This window comes from Homarus americanus, unplaced genomic scaffold (genome assembly GCF_018991925.1).
Source record: "Homarus americanus isolate GMGI-L3 unplaced genomic scaffold, GMGI_Hamer_2.0 scaffold48220, whole genome shotgun sequence".
In the NCBI taxonomy this organism is placed as follows: Eukaryota; Metazoa; Arthropoda; class Malacostraca; order Decapoda; family Nephropidae; genus Homarus; species Homarus americanus.
This window is the reverse complement of record NW_024755060.1, coordinates 3232826-3256055: the sequence shown is the minus strand read 5'-3', so window position 1 is coordinate 3256055 and position 23230 is coordinate 3232826. Positions and strand designations below refer to the sequence as shown.

The 23230-nt window shown below is 36.7% G+C and overlaps 1 protein-coding gene across 6 annotated transcripts in view; it reads right to left on the bottom strand.

The window, feature by feature from the left end:
- Positions 1-1130: 1130 nt before the first annotated feature.
- The window catches only part of LOC121856346 (chromodomain-helicase-DNA-binding protein 1-like), a 102654-nt gene continuing 80554 nt past the window's right edge, over positions 1131-23230 (bottom strand). For 4 of the 6 annotated variants that reach the window (XM_042351839.1, XM_042351844.1, XM_042351843.1 and 1 more), the window contains exons 27-34: positions 22455-22668; positions 21525-21711; positions 19061-19222; positions 14859-15137; positions 12120-12298; positions 5501-5734; positions 3007-3159; positions 1131-2696 (exon numbers count right to left, since the gene is read on the bottom strand). In XM_042351839.1, the coding sequence (XP_042207773.1) occupies positions 2237-2696; positions 3007-3159; positions 5501-5734; positions 12120-12298; positions 14859-15137; positions 19061-19222; positions 21525-21711; positions 22455-22668 (1868 nt within the window). In that variant the 3' untranslated portion in view covers positions 1131-2236. The remainder of the gene's footprint in view (positions 2697-3006; positions 3160-5500; positions 5735-12119; positions 12299-14858; positions 15138-19060; positions 19223-21524; positions 21712-22454; positions 22669-23230) is intronic. The other 2 variants (XM_042351842.1, XM_042351840.1) reach the window with 2 other exon arrangements.

The following is a 23230-nucleotide window of genomic DNA, read 5'->3' as shown; positions in this document are numbered from 1 at the left end:
ACCTGGTGGTAACAATGATTAGCTAACCTATTAATCTATTAAACACTATTCTGTCAGTAAACACTATGGGAGAAATACATGACCTTCTTTTACTCTTTTCACTTGTTTGGACACCTTCCCAAGGCTGGCTGAAGGTGGTTGAGGGCATTTGAGTGCCACCACAAGCTTGAGGAGTACAGTTGCTAAGAGAGCAGAGTAGCACCTAACCTAACCTAACTTTGCGGGACACCATAAAACTCACGGGCTCCCCATCCTGGCCACGAAAATGCTGCCAACTTTAAAACTACCCGCAGACATTCTTGGGTACATCCAGGGTGTAATCTGTGAATAATCGAAGGCCGTGAATTGTAAGGACATGCTGTGTGTACTTTATGGGTGATTTAAGTGATTTTCAAGGGTAATTTTGACTATATACGTTTTTGCAATGTAACCATCACATAAGATGCGACACAACTGCACTGGGCTTCAAAATAGCCCTTGACAAAATTATCAAGAACAATGGACGGATCCTACACAGGCCACTGGCATCCTTCCCTTGGCATCGCCATTTCTAGTGGGTGGCCATTAGGTAAATAAGGTACAGTAAGTCCTCATTTAACATAGGGGTTGCGTTATACGAAACAACGTTAAACGGATCAATTTTCCCCAAAAGAAATAGATAAAATACGGGAGTTACGTTCCTGAGCCTCCCTTTGCCCCATGAAATACATTACATATACAAAAATTCAAAGCTCCTTGTGTAATGCCTGGTGAGGTGCTTGTATGCATTACTATAAAGTCACATTCATTGACGTTTTATAAGCTTAAAACTTAAAACTTCCTCTGTATGACTGATAAATAAACACTAGGTAACCTTCTCAAACCTTCCCTGCTGTTGTCATAACAAATCACCTCCACTTCAACTTCCGGCAGTTTGAAGGTAGTTTTAGGCTTAAAGATTTTATCTTATAAAATGGCACAGACTAAAGTTAGCAGAATATAAATTGCAAGCACAAGTACTGTTCAAAAACCTACACACAGCACTTAGAATTAAGAAAAAATACTTTAAACATTTTAAGTGCATATTTAAGTTACAAAAAAAATAATTAAATACTTGAAACTACTTGTAAGGTTAATAAAACAATCATAAATATAAATTATAAGTACTTTTAATATCCCCAAATTCACTTACAATTAAAGTGATTTTGTAACTTAGCTCAATCAACTTATTTACAAACGAAATATATAAACAATTTTATATACAGTATATATTATGTACATTTTTCACAGCCATTCACTTATACCTAGATAGACACGCATCAACTGTCAGACATATGTCTAAATATTGACATGTGTCCAGTTTCTGACATGTCTAAATACAGATGTGTAAATAAACTTACATCTACTTAGACGTACTTAGACGTGTCTAAAACAGACACATCTCAAAAATAGACATGTCTAACAACTCGTGTCTAAAAGCAGACACACGTCTATAAAGACACATGTCTAAATACTTATGTCTAACAAAATTTAGACATATTGAGGTACATTTGTTTCTTCAGGTCTAATCAATGGGGAAAAATAGACATTTGTCTATAAACAGACAAATGAATAAAACTCACATATAGACAGGAAAATTAGACATTTTCCCCAAAGACAACAAAAACTGTCTAATTTTCCTCACCATAACTAATGAGAAAAAAAGTCTGATTTTTTTATTCAAATTTTGATATAAAAAAATCAACTTCTCTACTTAAATGAGCAAATTAATTCTACTTTCCTCTACTGAAGGAAAACAATTTATTTAATGAAAACAGAACCAATTATTTCAACATATCATAAGAAGTCTTCATTTTTCTCAAAGCATTGTAAAATTCTGTTGCTTGTTATTTTAAATTAATGTAAAATTTTCCTCTTTTATTCATCCAAGCAATGTACAGGTAATGTCCTATTTTCCACACAGTAATTTTAAGGACATAATTTCTTCATTTTCCAAAATTTCATTTAATGTCCTTTTTTCCTACTTAAGACAGGAAAGAAATAACCAATTTTTCACATTGATATCATATACACTGTCCTCTTTTTCCTACTTAGAGAGGAATAAAATATCCCATTTTCCTCAAATTATCATACATTGTCTTGATTTTCCCTCAAAACACTGAAAATGTCTGATTTACCTTCTTAAAGGAAAAATTTCCCCTTTTCTGACTCAGGAAAAAAGTCAAATTTTTCTCAAAATATCAGAAATTGTCTTAACCTATGAGAAATCTTTTGGATATGACTGAGCAGGCCTCTCAACCCTCTCCTTGGGGCCCCACTCACCCCTCTCTTTGGGCCCCCATTCACCCCGATGGCCACTGTACGGTCCTCCCCGATGGGGCATCTGTCCGTAAATCCCAGGTGAGTGGGTAGGATGGGGCGGGTAATAGTTGGAATGCCCCGAACCTTGTCCCGGGTGGTTAGAATGTCCTGATGTGGAACCAGGATGATTTGAATGTCCTGACTGTGGCCCCGAGTGACTTGAGTGCCCTGAAGGGGCATTTGGATGGGTTGATGGACCAGGATGTTGCCCAGAGTGAGGCCCTGACCCCCCATATCCACCTTGAGGTACCCCATAGTGTTTTGGGTATGGTCCCCGGCTGCCCCATTCACCCCGATACCCGTGGGGCTTGTAACCCTCGTGTCTGTACCCACCACCGCCCTCTCGTGGGTATCTACTGAAAAATAATTTTTTTTTTAAGAAAATACCAAATGAAAGTAACACATTTAAAAAAATCAGCTGTGGAAACTATTCAGATGCCATAATTGGTTTACTTCTAAAGAGTATTTGATTGAATTTTTAAGTTTTGAATGAAAGTACGTAACCTTGTTAATGTAATTAAAAAAAGTCTGTAGAAAAATTTATAGAAAGTAAAAGGTTTAGAAAGTATTCGAGTAAAGTTTTACAAGTAATAAAAGGAAGATTTTCATAATTTTGTTTACAGAAGTTCAAGTTATTATAGAAAGAAACAAATGAAAGTATAATACCTTTCTCTGCCAGGACCACCATGCCAGCCTGGGTTTCTGGGATAAAAGCGGTCTCTGTCTCTTGGTCTTTCTCTGTCTCTATCTCCTCTCTCCTTCTCTCTTTCTCTATCTCTATTTTTCTCTCTGTCATTCCATTTATCTCCTTCGCGACCTCTGAAAATAAAAGCCTTAATGAGTTCTCTTAAGTTTTCAAATAATGAAACCAGATCTACACTTTCCACCAAATGACATTTTAAGGTCTCTTATGTATTAACTTTAAATAATATTAAGTTTTCTAAATGCAAAATGAGAAAATTTGGTGTTCTCTCATATTCTAACACAGTAGGCAGCTACCAAACAGGGAGGTACTACTGCCTGGGAAGATATTGGAAGCATAATGTGTTGTCTAATGGTAGACCCTGCTGCCATATAGCATCACGAAAATTGTGACCAAGTCCCAGGATGATGATCTGACTTTCTGCTTCATTTACATGCAATTGCAGGGTCTCAATTGTTTCTCTTACCATTGACAACACAACATACATATATATATCGTTTCTCACTTTTGATCTTTTTTTGCATTTTTGTATTTATAGTTCTTTATTAATAATATTATTATTATTATTATTACAGTTAATGTATTATTATCATCATTATTTTATTATTTTATTTTTGTTTGTTTTATCATAAAATTTATTTATTATGAATTATGACTATTATTTATTTTTATTATTTTTATTATTATTATTATTATTATTGTTATTATTATTACATTTTCGCCCCCCAGGCCCTGATGTGGGTCAGTGACCTGTGTCCGGGTGGGCTAATCCCCATTAAAAAAACAAAACTTAACCCTGCAGTTGAGGAGGTCCCCAACTAACAAACGTCCGACTTACGAATGCCTGCTGATATGAATGGGGCTAAACTTGAAATTTACAGTATTTGATTTACATGATGACTTATTTTTTTTACTTTAATTAACTGTATTATGGCTTTCCATTTTTTTTCTTTTGTCTTAAATTAAGTGGCTCTAAATGCATATAAGGACTTAGGCTATGATATAGTGGGAATTTAAACATTGTTTTGTAAGTACAGTATGCAAATTGTGACCAAGTCCCAGGTTGCTCATCTGAATTTCTGCCTCATTTATAGACAATGGCAGGGTCTAAATTGTTTCTCTTACTTTGACAACACAACAACTATCGATCTTTTTTTTTTTTTTTCTTTTTCTTTATGGTTCTTTATTATTATTATTATTATTATTATTATTATTATTATTATTATTATTATTATTATTATTATTATTATTATTATTGTTGTTGTTGTTAATGTTGTTATTATTAGTTTGCACTAGACATAATTTTTTTAGTAATTAACTTAGTACATTTGAGTACAGGTTTGCCCTTAAGATGATTATTTCTTTTACTTTTTTCACAAAATGTACATAGAATGGTGTGTGCGTGTAAATGAAGAAAGTTACGTATATCTACCCAAAAACACAAGTTGAAAACAACCATAACACCTCACAGCTTGGTACACGGGAACACACCCCTATTTGACCCATGTACTCTTCCCTCTGTTATACGAGTTTTCGCTATATGAGCAGACTCCAAGGAACGAATCTATTCGTATCATCAAGATTTTACCGTACATAACTTTCTTCATTTATTTTTACTCAATTACATGCACACACCATCCTACATACATATCGTAAATAAAAAAATATAATAATAATTGTCACAAGGGCAAACACCTGGCCCAGTGAGGGTGGGGAGGAGGGTGAGGGGGGCATTGTTATGGAGGCAGTGTAGGTAGCGTCTCTGCTGGTTTTCATTGCTATGGTGAAGCAGGGAGTGTAAGCAAATGGTATACACTATTACAATATCTACCCCAGCTATACACTCCTACACTCGCTGTGTCATTTTGTTTTTCCTAAACCAAGCACGTAAGTTAAATGTGTGTAAGATTCGACACGACTGTATATATTTTATGGTAACATATGCATATTCATTTGTAATTTTAAATATACTGTATACACAACATCAACTTGGGATTTTGTGAGGTTTCTGAAATGGAGGATAGAGAAGCGCAAGTTTCAGTGGGGGGACTCAAGAAACTGGAGAGTGTTAACATCCCATACTTGACCCCACAAGATACAAAAAAAAATTTCACACTCAGTTCAAAACACTCCAGAATGTATGTCACACACTTCCACTTATCATTCAAGAATGTATATCACAGTTATCAGGTTAAAAAAGACTTTTTAATTTCTCTAAAAGTCAAAGTTGAAACCTACTTGAGTTCTCTAAATGAACTATCCATCTACCTGACTATATGAGACAGTGTTAGAGGTTAGGTCAGGTTAGGTTAAAACACAGATTAGATTGAGGTCTGTTATATCTAAACATCCATTCGATAATACAGTTCCTTCGATGTAAAAGTCTATTAGTTCATTAAATCTGAAAGTGTGATAGAATGTGGTTTCAAAATATATATAAAAATGCTAAGGTCTCACCCATATGACTTTTTATTAGGTGAATGACTCCCAGGTTGATCTCTCCTCTTCTCAATGAACTTTTCTCTTTCTCCCTTCCTCTTCTCCTTATCTTTCTTCCTCTCATCTTTCTTCTCTTGGTTCTCTCTATCTCCTTCTTTCTTCTCTTCTTGGATTTTTTTGTTTTTCTTATATAATTTGTGGAGTTTTCGGGCATCGTATTCCGTGAACTTAGACACAAATTGCCACAATAAACTGTAAAGCAATGATTGAGTTAACATTATAATAATAATACAGTAATTATAAAAATATTAATAATTGATATTATTCATATTATTACAATTAGCTAAAGTTATAAGTACTGTACTATATGTTAATAAAATTCAAACTAGCTAATCCATACAACTTTTTGACCTATTAAATGCTTACAAAACTCTATACTGCACTCTTAACATCTACACTTTAAGTCTCTTATAACACTTCTTAACACTCTTGGGGTTTTCATATGCAAATATGCATATATAAGCTTAAAAATTATAATAAAATAATTTTGCTTGCGTATGAACACTAAATACTGTACCACATTTGGCAACGTCAGTGTGATCTGGCACCTATGTAGACTGCCTCCAAGGTTAAGTGAGTGATCTCACTGTACTGAACGCAGTCATACATGTTAGTTAACGTAAAATCAGAGGATTCATATTAAATTAAGTCCTCGCTTAACGTCGGGGTTATGTTCCTGAAAACGCGACGTTATATGAAACAGCGTTAAGCGGATCAATTTTCCCAAAAGAAATAGATAAAATACGGGAGTTACGTTCCTGAGCCTCCCTATGCCCCATGAAATACATTACATATACATAAGTTCAATGGCATTGGTAAATCCAGATTTCAGAAGACTTGGAAAAAAAAAAAAATGGGGCTCCGTGTTAAGAAGCCTCCCTAAGAAGCATTCACAAAACTGGGTGAAGGTAGTTTTAGGCTTAATTTTTTTATCTTATAAACTGTCAGACTAAAACTAGAAGAATATAATTTGCATTGCTGAAATCCTTGCACGACAGTGAAGAATTTGAATATAGACATCATATATTTTTCAGAAGAGATAAAAATTTTAGTCCATTAATGTTGTACATTTTAGTACAAGTTTTTCAACTTGTATTTTTGGGTAGATATACATAACTTTCTTCAATTATTTTTACTTATTTACATACACACACTATCCTAAATAAATACAATGATCCCTCTTTTAACGAGCCCCTCTGTTAACAAAATTTCGGTTAACGAATTACCTTCCATAAGATTCTTAACTTCGGTTAACAAGCATTCCCTCGATTAACGAATTCCTTACGAGCGCCCCTCAACATGTTTTCGCTTGCACACTAGCTGTCGTATTAGTCTGCCAATACAGTAATCGGTTCTAGGGCTTAAATTCCTTACTATTTTAGTAAATATCAAGAAGTTTGTACTATTCAATAATTTTAAAAGTCTTATATTAAAATTTTTAGTAGTTTTAACATTTATTTAACATAATTTAAGTACAGGGAAACTAGTTTTTAGCATCCCAAACAGCCACTCAACACACCATACAGCTGTCAGTCTCTATGTCTTTTCAGTGGAGGTAACATCTTGCTTCAGACTCTTCAACATAAAATTTTTTTCTGTGTTTCCAGTCAAATTATTGGCCATTTTGAAATATATTTTACATAATGACAATATATAGCGCAGTGCAGTGTTGATTTAAAGAAAATAATCTTGAATTACACCAAGTGAACTAAAATTTTATGGGTGAAATGGCAGCATGGGGTGACTTCTCTTCCACCCCAATGTCTTCTCTTCTCCCTTCTCCTCCACTCCAATTTAATTCCCATCATCATCATCAACCAGGAGCCTTCTACATCAACACCTCAAAGTAAGTGTACTTTACTGCATTTATTTTTCGTTTGTATGTAATTTTTGGTGAGCTAGAACCAATTACCCAAAAACCCATTGAAACAATGGTTTCGGTTAACGAATTTTTCGGTTAACGAGCAACCTTCCGGAACGAATTGTGCTCGTTAACCGAGGGACCACTGTATTGTGAAAAAGGTAAAATAAATGAGGGCAAACCTGTACTCTACTGAAATGAACTAAATATTAGAAAAAAATTATGCCTAATGCAAACTATAGCATGTTTATATTCAAATTAATCACTATCTTACAAGAATTCCAGCACTAAGTTAAATTCTCGCAGATAATTTCATTGACATTTTATAAGTAAAAAACTTAAACCCCTCTTAAGGACAGATAAATAAATACACACTAGACCTTCGACGCCAACTGTCAAACACATCAGTTCACCGCTCCCGGAGGAGGGCGGTGAGTCACCAAGAGCGTGGCGCGGCCAGATGAAAGAGGGTGATGCGCCGTAAAAAGTAGTCCGTGAAGACGCAAAAGCTACGTTTAATTGAGTCGTCGGGAAGTTAAACGAATTATTGGTATCTAAAGAGTAGCGATGTAGTACCGAAACAACGTTAAGCGGGGCGACGTTATACGAGGATTTACTGTACGCTCAATAGCCCATAAAATATGTACAGTACCTGTGACTTCTTTATTGAATCCACCAGTTGAGATGTCCGTTTTCTCACCACTTCAGTACGCCTGAGTCTTCCGTTTTGTCTCATGTACCTCAGACTCTCCGATATTTCTTAATACCTCATATGGTGTTCAGAGATTTGAAATTGAGAGTCAATGCATGTTTAAAATTAAGTTAGAAATGTCTGATTACAGATAAAGCATTCAAGGTGTATTGAGTACTGTATATGTTGAAATCTTCATATATCTTTATGTGTAAAGTACATAGTGTTAAGACGATGTGTTTTGAGTACACAACCGTCAGCTGTAATCAGCCTGTTTCTTGTGAGCTTTCGGGATAGCTATTCAAAACTGAAGTCATATCTTTTTGATCAGTGAACATCAAAGAATTCGATGAGAGTATTGAAATTGTTGTCAGTTTTGTATTGTGGAAAGTAAATAGTCGTCTGAAATGTAAACTGTACATACACTGCTTATCACAGGGACCTAACAGAAAAATCCCAAGATCTCTTTGAGAAGCTCCGCCCACAATCCACTGCCATTCTGGGTACTTGACATCAGTTTAATTCTTGTCCTTGAAAGCTAGGGCACTGATTAGTTTAAAAAAAGTAATCTTAGAAAATTAATATAAGCTCATAGCCTGATTTTCACAAGGCAATGTTAACAGTAAAGGAGTCTGATGAATATATCTGTGAAAGTCCGACTTAGTAACTCAGGGGTGGTGAGAGGCTTGCAGAGGCAGAGGAACTCCTGACCTCATTCTCAAGCCATGACTCCTCTGTGTAACAGGAATGTCCAGTACTTTGTGTCCCACCCCATCTCTATTAAGTAAAGTTAGCTTAGTTGTGCTTTGTTTGAATATGCAAATGGTCCAGCAATGCAACTTTGATGTCTTTAGTAAAGTGTTCATGCACCATCAGCTTACAAGACGTATTTTATGACATTCGTGTCAACTCACTCTGTCATTCTCAAGCCACGACTCCTCTATGTAACAGGTGCCTGATTAGACCACGGGTGGCCGTTGTATGCCAGGACGTCCAGTATGGAGATGGATGAAGGCTGTCAACATCTGAGAGCATCATGTAACACAGTGGTGTGGTGAGCTGAGATCTTACATACAGCCAGCCGCTCAGAGGAGGTGGCCAGAATGTGTTTGTTGTCCGCGTGTGCATCTCATGTGTGGAGTAAATACGACCAGCTCATAAACAGTGTTATGAGTCCACAATGATAAGTAGAGTTACTTATTGGGTGTGTTATTCATCCAAGTATCCATGTATGTAACCTATTCAGTTGCATGGGTGTCTGGAGTGAGCAAGTGTATGAGGGTCGCCACTTTACTTCTCAGTGAACGTAACAAAGTACTGTATTGCAGTCCCGGTGCTATCACTAAGAGTCCTGTTAGTAAGTAAGATAAATTCACAAGTAACCTGTAAGGGTGATGCTCAAGTGTGTTACATGTTAGATTATAATGTTATGTCTCATTATAAAGTAAACCCAGTAATAGTGGATGTTGAAAGGTGTACCTAATTGAGAAGTACAAATTGAGTGAAGTCATGGAGATGATCCTTGTAGTTTTGCATTAATGAAACTAGTCATAAACCTAACTTAATTTTAATAAACCATTTTTATTGTATGTTGGGGGTATCATTATCCCTGCAGTATTTTACCTTGGTACCAGTAATTACAGTAAACCCCTGTGTCCTAACCCTCGAGCCATGCTACCATAGGTCAGAGGTTAGGGGATATCTTGAGAAGAAAGTAACTAAGATATAGGTAACAAAAGAAATTAATAAAGTAAGACATTGAAAGAAAGAAGGTTTGAAGAGAGATCCAATTACAAAATAAAGAAAGGAGAAAATTAAATAATTACAAAACCTTCCCTGCTAATTGGTTAAAAGTAGAGGCATGGAGAAGAAATAAAACTGAATTAAATTAGAAAAGACCCCCCACCCTCATATCACTAGTCGCTCTTTGTGGTTCAGCGGCACAGGACGTAATCTTGACCAACATTTCCCACCATTTTCTTGTGGTTTGTGCTGATTTATCGTGCATCACAGTGATTTAATTTATTCATAACAGTGTTGTGAGAGTTTTGAACCAAGCTTTGTGTTGCTAGAGAAGGTGGAGGGAGGGGAGGGAAATACAAGGAGATTACACTATGTGGTGATAGTGTGGTACCTCCCAGTGTCCCTGGCCCTTCTAATAAAGTGATAGTTTGTGTGGCCCTTCAACAAGCAGTTCTAGTGTGAAAGGAACTGCCTGGTATGTCATTGTGAGTAAAAGGAAAAATAAAAAAGTGTTGCACATGTGGCACCTCAGCCATCACAGTGTGGCTTACCTCATGGCCACTCATAAGTGGCACTACCCATACTCCCACAAAAACTAGATTTAGTCACCTTGTTCAGGCTAAGTACGGCACTGTGGGGCACGGAGGAGGAGGGAAAAGAGCGGGAGGGGGGGTGGAACATAACCAAGTGCTCCAACATCTAACATGTAATTACAGAAATTCTTTATTTTTGGAGAAAATTTTTTTTAATATTTTTATGCATTACATTTAACTAATAATTTACAATTATTATTTCATATGAATTTAAAAAATAAAATGTATTTATGAAAACATTATGTATAATTTATGTAAACATTGTAGAAACTTTGAGCAAGGAATATTCGCGTTTGGAAGCCTGAGTGGTAGCCATGCACTAAAATTTGTGTTATACTCGCACATACATATAGAATTAATCATTTTAGTGTGATTACTTCAAATAAAACGATTTGCATATAATCTATTTACAATGGTAATGCAACAAACCTGACCTTATTATCTCCAATAAAAAACTTGCTATGACTCAATTTGTACAGCTATCTTTTGTGTTCAAAGGGAAAAAATTGATAATCTGTACTCGGTCTGGGTCTGCTCAACAGTTTACACCACTACTACCTAGCAAAACATTAATTTTTTCATAACTTTTCTTCTATAACTATTTCTTGCTAAATAGGTACAGTACGCTCTGCAGTAGGTCGTAGGCAGCTATCAAACAGGGAGGTACTACCGCCTGGGAAAATATTGGAAGTATAATGTGTTGTCTAATGGTAGACCCTACTGCCATATGTGACCAAGTCTCAGGTTGGTGATCTGACTTTCAGCCTCATTTATACACAATTACAGGGTCTCTATTGTTTCTCTTACTATTGACAACACAACGTACTACATATAATATTTCTCACTCTTGATTTTTTTATGGCTCTTTATTATTTCTTTTTAAATAATTTTATTAATTTTTAGTAGTTTTATAAATATTTTCTTTTATTATAATTGTTAATTATTTTTATTAATTTTATTATTATAATTGTTATTTATTATTATTATCATTATTATTATTATTATTATTATTATTATTTTATTATATTATTATATTTTCGCCCCCAGAGGCCTTGATGTGCGTCATTATAATATTACCCAGGTAGGCTAATGCCCATAAACATAAAATAATGAAGGTATAAAGTGTTTTCATTTAGCGTAAAAAAAAAAAAAATTTGTTTTACTCATGCTTACGTATAGAAATAATTATATCATGATTACTTATATTAAACTACTGTATTTTTAGATACAGGTAATTTATTTTCAATGCTAATGCAACAAACCCCATCTTTTTATCTCAAATATCAAGTTTGTTATACCTCATTATATACAATTATCTCTCGAGTGGTTCAGTTAATTGTGGTGAGATGAGTATCCAGCCAGACCCCAAGCGTCTCGCCGGAGAGCACCTCCCAAGAGTGTTAATATAGCTCTATTACTTTACATACAGGCCTGTATTGGTTATGTCAAGGCATATGACATGCTCTATTATGTACCTTTTTCACTCTCTTAGAGAAGTGGCATCCTATAGAGCTCAGTAACCCTAAAATTGTAATGTAACTCTACACTGAGGTAAATTTTACATCAAGCTCTATTACATATGTCTTCCACTGTCTTAGAGAAGTGACATCCTATAAAGCTGTGCAACCCTAAAACATCAATGAAACTATACTCTGAGGTAGAGATGTTGCATCAAGTGATATTACATACCTCTTCCATTCTCTTATAGAGGTGGGGTCCTGTAGAGCCTGTAGGGAGCGTTCAATGTGGTCGCCAATCTGTACTAAACAACGTCTGGTGTGCTGAATCTGTTCCTCTTGGCTGAGGCTTTCGTTGGGGTTGTCCAAGGTCTTCAAAGCCTTTTTCATAGGTCTCATTTTCTCTTTGCACTGTAAGAAAGAAAACAGAGTAAGTTTTATTTGGTTTTATGCTTTGTTTTTTAATTAGTAGATAATGCATTAAAACACCTTCAAATAACAGATTAAGAAGTCAAATATTTATTTCTTATTCTTTAATGCCTCTTTCTAGGTTACATTTTCTCTTTGTATTGTAAAAGGAAAATATGAATGTAACTTGGTTTTATATTTATTATTTACTCTCTAAAAATCTTCTTCTATACAGGGTGATTCAGCAAAGAGTACATTAAATTGGAAGATGAAATCCTTGGATAATTCTAAACCACAATGTCTCTATGGTAAAATGTCAGATTCTGCATAGTTTCCATGTTACAATACATTTAAGATATTGTATTAACGAGTGAATTTGATGTGGAACTCCCTCCCCCTGTAAATGCCTTTATCTCATTCGGTCGTACACACGGTCCCTGCCTCATTGCACCTGTGTTAGACATCTGTATCACACTGTACTGCTGTACATAAGACATCTGTGAATAAATTACAGGTATTACAAAAACCTATGGGGGTTTCACATCAAATTCACACATTAATACAACACCTTAAATGTATTGTAATATGGAAACTATGCAGAATATTTAATATATACACACTATATTCATTACATTTATCTCTCCTTTCTCGATAAATGCGTTGATGTTGATATTGTTGGTGGTTCGCCGTGGCATCAACTAACAGACGACTATTATGGGATGTAACAGTGCTCTGGGAGTCTTTTACCTGAACAGAACTACAAAGGCCCTTAAAGTTTTGTGTATATACTATTAGTGCTTAACAGGTCAGCCTTAACAACTGTTTGCTAGCACTTACAAGTTTTGTGTATACCGGCCCAGGTTTCTTACAAAGTGGATGCAGTAAAGCCTGTTTCCCTGATGTCACAAAAGTGCTTTCTGCACCAGAATTGAAATTTTGTTAGAAAATCGTTCCCAAAGCCGGAATTTTCCAGAAAATTACGGCTTTGGGAACGATTTTCCAATTGGCACATTTTCTGGAAAATTTTAAGAAATTTTCCCATTTTCCCAGTACCCATAAAATTCCAGGGAGGGGGGAGTTTTTTCCAGGTTTGACAGATGAAAATCAGGCACATCTTCCGGAAAATACGAGAAAAATTTTCCGGTAACCGGAAAATTCCGGGATTGGGACATATTTTTCCAGGTTCGAGAGGTGATGTAATGCATCTTTATGGAACTTCAGAGAACATTTTTCAATTACCAAGAAAATTCCGGGGATGAAGGATTATTTTTCCACATTTGAGAGAGTCGTCTCATTACCAGGAAGTCTCTCATTCCCGGAAGTGCTCTCCACCAATTGTTCCAGCTAACGGAGATATCACTGATTTTTCTACAAATAAAGTCTGCAACATGTTCATAAGTGAGTGGTACCTTAGATACTTTTACAGGATCAAGATGATAAAAAGTCTTCTATGAGTCAGCAGCATGTTGTTCACCCCTACAGGACAAGGTTATGTCAGATCATATCAGGTTAGGTTAGGTTAGGTTAGGTTAGGTTAGGTTGTTACTTGAAGTTAGATTAGATTATGTTATTGTAAACTTGAGGTTGTATTTTTCGGCTTGGAAGACGCTGCATCGTGGAAGACGCACCCTGATTTTGGAAACGTAATTCTAGGAAAAAACTTTTTATACTTACTAATCGACACCAGTGAAACAGTTGCTTGATATACAGCCCTTTTGGCACAAGTGCACACACCTCTTTGAATATCATCACTTAGAACTGCTTATCAGTCGACATTTTCATCAATTTAAAAACAAAATCTGCATAAGGTGAAATCTTTAATAGAGCACTCATTTTATACACCTGGTCACCTCCGCGTATAGCGGGCTGTAGTGCTTACATTCTTTCTCTTGTTTTTGTCGGCATGACAACGACGGGAAATATTTTCCAACAGTAGAAGGTAAGCAAATGTAAACATGTATATCAACGTCTAAAGAAAAAAAAATCCTTATTTAAAAAAAATAATAATAAAAGTAAAAAAGCAACGCGGTAAAAATCAGTTGAATTAAAATTTTTGGTAAGCAAGTGTGAAGAAACACACATTCCTGCACTTTGAGACCAGCAGACAACCTTAAGCAATTCCTCAATAGATGGCGCTGCCGCACCACTGCCATTAGTAAACAAACCGCACAGCAGCAAGGGTTGTGTAGCTGCAGCTGTATATTGTTTATTTTTTACCTACCGAGTAAATAAATAATCATATTTTTCGCAGTATATCAACAATATTAGTTAAATCAATTGTTTTATAGTATAGAGAATACTTGTAATTACTAAGTACAGTAATGAGGTAACAGTGTTTGTAAGGGGCTGATTTCAGTTGACCCTAAGAAAAACTGTTACAACTATCAACTAGCATCGTGGAAGACACATGGTAATTTTCAAGGTATATTTTTGTAATAAAAAGTGTGTCTTCTAAGCCGAAAAATACGGTATGTTACTTGAGATTAGGTTAGGTTACTTGAAATTAAGTTAAGTTAGGTTAGGTCAGGTCAAGTCTGTTAGATTGTAGTTAAACACAACTTACCTCATCCCACAAAGGGTGAGACTTGTCCAGTTCCTTGGAATCATCTAGAGGGACAGGTTCTCCATTAGCTGTAATGTGAAGAGGTCCTCCTCCTTTCTTATCTCTTTCTTTATCTTTCTTCTCTTTGTCTCTATCTTTTTTATCTTTTTTATCTTTCTTCTTCTTTGTTCTCTCTGCTTCCTTGTTTTCTGGTTCCTCTTTGGTCTTTGTTTTATCTGTGTCTTCCTTCTCCTCCTTTGTTTCTTTGACTTTTGGTTTTTCTTTGTGTTCTTTTGTTTCCTGTGATAAATAAATGATATTTAATAATAATGAAGAAACCATATCATAATAACATACACTTAAACCCACCCACCCATAAACACACACAATTTTGTTTTGGAATTGAGTGAGTTAAGTATTGAACAGTGTTTAAGCCAGTGAATTCAGTTGCAGAGAGTAAGGTTCTGTGACACCACACCACCTGGTGTCTCCATAACCACATGAGGTCCTTCATATCAACACCCAAGGACGAGTCACTACAATACTTGTCCAACATGACCTCACATAGTAGGGCAAGAAACCAAACCGAGCCATCAACTTTCATTTGTATGTTCAATTCATGTTCCTTCTCCTTTTAGTAATGAAAGCTTTTGTTAAATGACCCACCCACCCCATGTCTTTGTATGTAATAAGTCATTTCTGCCCAATGTATTTCAGCCTTCTGGCTGACTTCCGTGATTTTAATTTGTGTTAAGATGAGTTGCCTAACTATGAGATTCTGTAAGTTTAACAGAGATTGAAACAATATATTTTGAGGGAAATAAAAAAAGAGTAAAAAATTAACAAATTTTTTTATCATTCTATAATTGCATTCCATCCATATATGTTTGAAAATTGGTCCCTGTAATGCCCAAACCCACACCTACATTTTGTATTACCAACATTTAACCAAACTGTTTTCGTTGCTGTTCCCAAAAATTTTTGGGAAATTTGAAAATAAAAAATTCCCACTCCATGCAAATTTTGCCAATAAAAAATCCACCTTTTAGTCCTTTTTTTAAAGTTATCTTCATTTTTAATATTGGTTGAAAAATAATGGAGTAATGCACGTTGAAATGATGATAACTTTAAGTTTTGAGATATGGCTCATTTTCTGTGGAAGTGTGGTTCTAGTACCTACAGTATACTTTGTCAGTACGGCAATGTTATTGCAAACACAGTTATTCTAAGGATATAAACATGTTTTATAGTTTTACAGTGGTCCCTCGATTAACGAACACAATTGGTTCCACAGAGTCGTTTGCTAACCAAAAATTTTGTGAACTGAATCTATAATTTCAATGATATTGGGTAATTGGTTCCAATTCACAGAAAAAGTACATACAAAGTAAAGCCAAAAAATGCATAAAGTCAGAAACATTCCTAAAAATGGAACAGTTTTTTAACTGAAAACCATTCGAAAAGCGATCACGGTAAAATCTTTTGAACAACGAAAGAAAGCGAAAGTCATTGTTTTCGTCATGATTTTATCCCATTTTCCACTGTAATTCGTACGTCATTTCAGCAAAAATATTACATTTCCATATTTATTTCTGAGAATATATTCATTCAATCACAGCTAACGTAAAATATACTTGTGATGTAATATTTCAATGAAAATACCCGGTAGTTGCCACAGTCTGACCGGTCTCCCTTGTTCTTATAAATATTAACAGTGGTGGCGTCTTTAAGAGCTTGGGGGATTTCCTCCTTTTCCCATATATTCTCCAGGAGAGAGTGGAGATGGCTGGTAAGCAGAGGTCCTCCTGCTTTATTCACCTCAGCTGGGATTCCATCAGGCCCTATGGCTTTGTTATTTTTCATCTGGTTGATGGCAATAGCTACCAGGGATGGAGGACAGCTGAGGTGGGTCAGCTCTGGGTGATGAGGAACCTGATGGGTAGTTAGGACATCCACATCGGTGTTTCGGTTGAGCAGTGAATGGTAGTGCTCTCCAGCACCAACAGATGCCTTCTTCGTATTTAATTAGAGTTACCTCCGGATGAGCGGAGGGGGGCCATGCCATGAGTAGTTGGGCCATATATTGTTTTAGCGAAATTAAAAAATTCCCGCATCTTGTGTTGATCGGCATGGTTTTGCATTTCACACACTTTATTTTTCAAACATTCCTTCTTTAGATTGTGAAGAACACGCTGGGCAGCCGGTTTCTTCTTGCGGAAGGTATCAGCTTTGATCCAAGTCTGAGGGTTATTCTGCCAGTCAGTTAAGGCAGCACATTTATCATCGACGAGTACATTGATTTCTGGGTCATTTTCAGCAAACCAATTCTGGTGTTTTCTTTTGATCATGCCTAGTGTCTCGTTGCAGATTTTTGTGATGACATCATTGATGGGACCCCATTCAGTACTGGGATTTTGTTTGTTTGTTGTTGGGTTGTTTATCAGCCCATGTTCGAGCTGCTCTCTTAAAATCATGTGCTACCGCTGGAGCCTCCAGTCGCTTGATGTTAAAGCCTCTTATGGAGGCTTGTTGCATTTGCCGTTCTGGGGTAACGTGAAGGGAGAGTTTGGCTCTAACAAGCCAATGATCTGTATTACAGTAGTCTAAGCCACATCTCAGCAATCTCTTTCTCTGACAATGATGTAGTCAATGAGATGCCAATGTTTGGATTGTGGGTGTTGTCACACACCCTTGAACTTGTCGGTTAGGCTAAACAAGGTGTTGGTGATAATGAGGTTGTGTTTAGCACACTTCCTGAGGAGGAGTAGGCTGTTGGGAATACACCTGTCCACTCCATTTCTCCCTATGATTCCCTACCATATGTCAGCATCTCTGCCAACTCTGGCATTGAAGTCATCTAGCAGCACAACCTTGTCTTCTCTAGGGATAGAGGTTAGCACTCTGTCAAGGTTGGCATAAAAGGCCTCCTTGATGTCATCCTGTGCATCCGGTGTTGGGGTGTATGCAGTGATGAAGAAGGCGTGACATGAGTGATTCAGTGGGACTCAAAGTGCCACGAGGCACTTGTTGATCCCAACAGGCATTTCAGTTAGCTTGTGTAGGATGCATTGGCGAATGGCAAAGCCAACTCCATAAATGCAGTTTACCTCCTCAGCAAGCGTACCCTTCCAGAAGAAGGTGTAGCCAAACCCCCGTTCTGTGAGTCGTCCCTCATCTGGGAGCCGGGACTCACTAATGGCTGCTATGTCGATGTTATACCTAGCCAACTCTTTTGCCACAAGGGCGGTTCTTCCTTCAGGACACTCATTTGTGCCAGTTTCCAGAAAGGTCCTGACATTCCATGCAGCGACCATAAGAAGTTGTTTAGTCTGCTTTTGCTTTGATCTATAATTGTGATTATGTTTTTGACCACCTTACTGGGTGTAGTTGCCCAGTCAGGTTGGTTCTTTAGGCAGGCTATGTTTAAGGCACCTTTTCTAGCCCCCTCCCCATGTGGGGTGAGCATAGTGGCTCCTGGTAAGGGTTGCTCAGTCGCACTGACAGGACCGAATTACACTGCTGCCTAGTTCCCAGTGCACAAACGACATCATATCTATGTCACCCATGTGCCTGTCTCCGTCACCACTCGTCTGTCACTGTAGGTTGATTTATGTGGTGAGGCAAGAGTGCAGGCTGCAACCACATATCTTGGCTCTCCCTTTTCCTGATCCAGTGGTGCAAATGTTGCAATGACTGGGGACAGGGAGAGTTGCAATGGACTGTCAATAGCCCAGTTTGTTAAGTTTTACTTTAGTAACCTGTCCATCAGGCATTGCCTTCACCTGCCAGTGTAGTCGTAGGGGTCCCAGTGGTCACCTCTTCTGCCTATACCATCAATGGGGTTTTGTTGGAGCTCTGTAAGCATGTCTGCCTGATGCGGGGGCTCAACCGCAGATTTTTCCTTATACCTACTAGAGTTAATCCGCAGGACATGTCCACATGCTAGTGGGTTTATGCGCCATCCCTCTGAAGCCCAATGCTGCTCCAAGATCCCCTACTGGTCTAGCCTGGGCCCACAAGGCACCGTGAGTCACCACAAGGAGGCACAGCAGGAGTTTTGATGGTGAAGGAGCTGTGTACTGGCAGGGGAAGACTTACACAAGATTGCTTCCCAGTTCATCATAAAGGCTAGCCAGCAGCGATAGCTGAAAGCGAGAGGAATCAAGCAGTGCCTGCACCTTAACACTAACAAAATGCGTGCACACACACACACACAGACTTACATGAGCAACCTTAATTTTTTTGGCTGCAGAGTTAGGTCCTGACTGGGTTGGGTGACCGATACCATCATCAGAACTGTCATCATTTTCTATAATGGCTTTGGAGATTCCCTTTGGCTCCTTAATCCCTTTCCTGGGTTTCATTACCTTGCGTATGTTTGTCTGCTGACAATAGAAAATGTGGTTAAGAGAGAAATGGAACTGGCCCACCACCCCTTCACTACAAGACCTCACATTTAATATTTCATTTGGATAACGAGACAACTTTATTCAGCACAGAGGGACCACCTTTCATACCCAAGTGGTTATGAAAAAATACAAGACTTGAATAAATTAAGGAAATTACAAAGAAAATAATACTTGGTAGAGAAAGAAAATTAATACTGGGTAACAAAATGTAAGAAATGAAGAAGCAAATTAATAATGGGTAACAAAATATAGGAAATGATAGAGCAAATTAATAATGGGTAACAAAATATAGGAAATGATAAAGCAAATTAATAATGGGTAACAAAATATAGGAAATGATAAAGCAAATTAATAATGGGTAACAAAATATAGGAAATGATAAAGCAAATTAATAATGGGTAACAAAATATAGGAAATGATAAAGCAAATTAATAATGGGTAACAAAATATAGGAAATGATAAAGCAAATTAATAATGGGTAACAAAATACAGTGTAGGAAATGATGAACCAAATTAATAATAGGCAACAAAATACAGTACAGGAAAGCCTCCAATAACGGCGGTTCTACTAATGACAAGTCATATTTAAGACCCTGGATAATTTACGGCATTATTTTCTTCGTATTTAAGAGGAAAATAGAATAAAAATAAATAAAAATGAATTACATTTTCTTATAAATAATAACTATATCCCGATATGTATTATAAAAAAAATGAAATAAAAAATACGCCTTGCACATGGATGCTGCCGGGCTTGTGAGTGGTGATGCCAGCATCACTAATATAAACAGTTGCAGCTGACGGGCCCTTTGTTTTCACGTACCTGAACAAGAAAAGGAGAAAAACTTTCTCGGGTTTCTTACGGCATTTTTGCGTCCCTATTCAACTTGAGCAAGAGGGCAAGTGATGGTAGTGCTGGTTCAAAAGCTAATAAGAGTGCATAAGCTTAGCCGAGAAACTAGACGTGTTAAAACGATATGAAAAAGGTGAGAGTGTGGTTATTAAATGGAGCAAGCAATGAACATGTTTTCTGAAGTGAATCCATTTACAGAACAAAGCATTAAAATTAACAGGGACGTGAAAAATGCAAATGGCCTCTACAGAAAGATGTATAATGAGAAAAGAAAGCAGCTGTGCAAGATTCTTTCAACAGCTTTATTATTCAAAGGCCTAAACCATCAACTTCAGCTACACCATCAAATTCAGCATCATAAGCAGCTTTAGCAACAACTTCAGGTTCAGTAGCAGTTTTGGCAACAGCTTTATGGAAAGCTACAGCTTCAGCCAGAGTTGCTTTCATATTATTATGTAGAGAAATGACGATACTTTTCACATGTACGCACTTACATACGTTAGCATTCCAAATCCATCTTGCTTTATTTCTTTACCATTATTGGTTAGCTCTTCTATTGTTCCATTTATTAACATTAAATAACATTACTTAAATCATACAGGTATTAATTTTTTTTACATTAAGTTCACTACAGCTACAACCAGGGTCTCATTTTCTAATGTTTCTTAAGTAGAACCATCGACACTGACAAAAACAATGCCGTCTCGTTTCCTCTTGTGTGTTTTAATATTCTACGTATTATTAATGAATTGTATTGTTCATTTCGCATATATAAACATTAATTAAATCAAATACATATTCAGTCACAAACAATAATGAATCTGTTGTACATATTCTTAAGACAAATGACGCTGCTTCCTTCAGTGCGCACGTATATTTTGGCGTTCCCAATCCATCACGCTTTTTTCTTTGACATTAGTGGTTAGCTACTTCTATTGTTCCATTTATTAACATTAAATAACATTACTTCAAATATTTATAATAATTTTTTTACACTAATTCTAGTACAGCTACAACCAGGGTCTTATTTCTTCATTTTCTTAAGTTGAACCATCATTCCAGGTGTAAACACTAACCAAAACAATGGCATTCCATCTCCTCTTGTGTGACCAAATTATTATTCATTTATATTGTAGAAAGTCCATTCATAAATATTATTTAAAGAATATAGTTTGCATTTTTCATTAATTGAATTGTTTTGGGGAAAAGAGGGTAAAAAGCCACACAAAAGATATGAGAAGGTCACACTTGGGAACGCATCTCATTATTATTGCTTTATTTTAATGGTAATTAATGACTAATGATACGATGATTCACCTTACACTGCAATATTGGAGGACACATTACCGCCATTATTCGAGGCTTTACTGTATAGGAAATGAGAAAATGAGTAGTTGCCCCTGGTGACAGAAATTGGAAACCAACCTTGATAGGGCCAAGACCCATGTGCTTTTTAATAAGCTTGAGGAGGTATTGAGCACGACTTTCCAAGTGTTTCCCTTGAGGTTTGGACTCGCCCTCGAGTAAGATCTTGTCATCGAGGTTGAGCGCAGGGTCGCCCTTGATCTGTTCCCAAGACCCGAGGCCGTACTCATATATTCCCCGAAGTAACCTTAAATAAAAAAACACAGTGTTTGGATATGCTTGGATCTGCCTTAAAGTCATCCTTGAAGTAAACTTAGATAAAAAGACACCATGTTTAGGTGTGTTTGAGTGTGCATTTCAATGTGTTTGGGTGTGCATTTGGATGTGCCTGTGTGTATTTTATTGTGTGTATGCCTGCATGTTTGGCATAAAAAACAAAAATTTAGAAAGTGTTTCATTATTTTGATGCAAAAAAATCATTTTAGTGCCCCTTGGGTATTTGGCAGTAACAATAGAAGATAAATAATTTTTGCTGTTTTACAGAGTTTTTGTGTTTGGACATTTGTGATGAGGGAAGTATTTGGTTTAATGACATTTTTTTCTTTTTAAACACACCCAAACATATCAAAGAACTGGGGTTTAACCTCAACCCTAGCCTGACCAAATACACATCAAAATCCAAACACCAAGCTATCTAATTTCTTTTATTAACAAATAAACACCTACTCACATCCACAAGTAAGACTAATACACAAGGCACACTTATTATTGGTGCTGCGACATGAAATACCACACACAAGGAACCAATCAAACCAACAGTAAACCAGGGTCCCAAAACTTATCTAGAATCATCCACAATGGCACAAAAGGTATATCCCAATGAGCTTAATACATGGAGCACTCTCACAATAGGGTCAACTCAGGGTGCCCGGTGCAGAAAATACAATATGCCACTTCACAAAATGGCTAACTTAGGGTGCTAAAACTCACCTGGAGTCGTCAGCAATACCCCAAGGTACGTCCCAATGCACGTCTTTGACCTTCTTGATGTTCAGCATCCAAGAGGCACGTTCGACCGGGGCGTGGGGGACGATATTATCTAGTGGCATTAATTCCTCAATGCTGCTCAAGGTCGTCTTTGCATTGATGGCAACACCTGACAGTTTAAATGATGGGCCTCTGTGTCTTCGCTGCTTTGGCTGACCTGTGAGAAATAGGCTAGATTAGGTTATATTTGGTTAGGTTAGCTTAGGTTTAGGTTTGATTACATTACATTGAGTCCCCTACAGTTAGCTCAGGTTTAGGTTTGATTACATTAGCTTAGATTACATTACATTGAGTCACCCTACAGTTAGCTTAGGTTTAGGTTTGATTACATTAGCTTAGATTACATTACATTGAGTCACCCTACAGTTAGCTTAGGTTTAGGTTTGATACATTAGCTTAGATTACATTACATTGAGTCACCCTACAGTTAGCTGAGGTTTAGGTTTGATTACATTAGCTTAGATTACATTACATTGAGTCACCCTACAGTTAGGTTAGGTTTGATTACATTACATTGAGTCACCCTACAGTTAGGTTAGGTTTGATTACATTACATTGAGTCACCCTACAGTTAGCTAAGGTTTAGGTTTGATTACATTAGCTTAGATTACATTACATTGAGTCACCCTACAGTTAGGTTAGGTTTGATTATGTTACCTTAGATTACACTGCATAGCCACCTTTCAGTTAGGTTAGGTTTAAATACCAAACACATACAC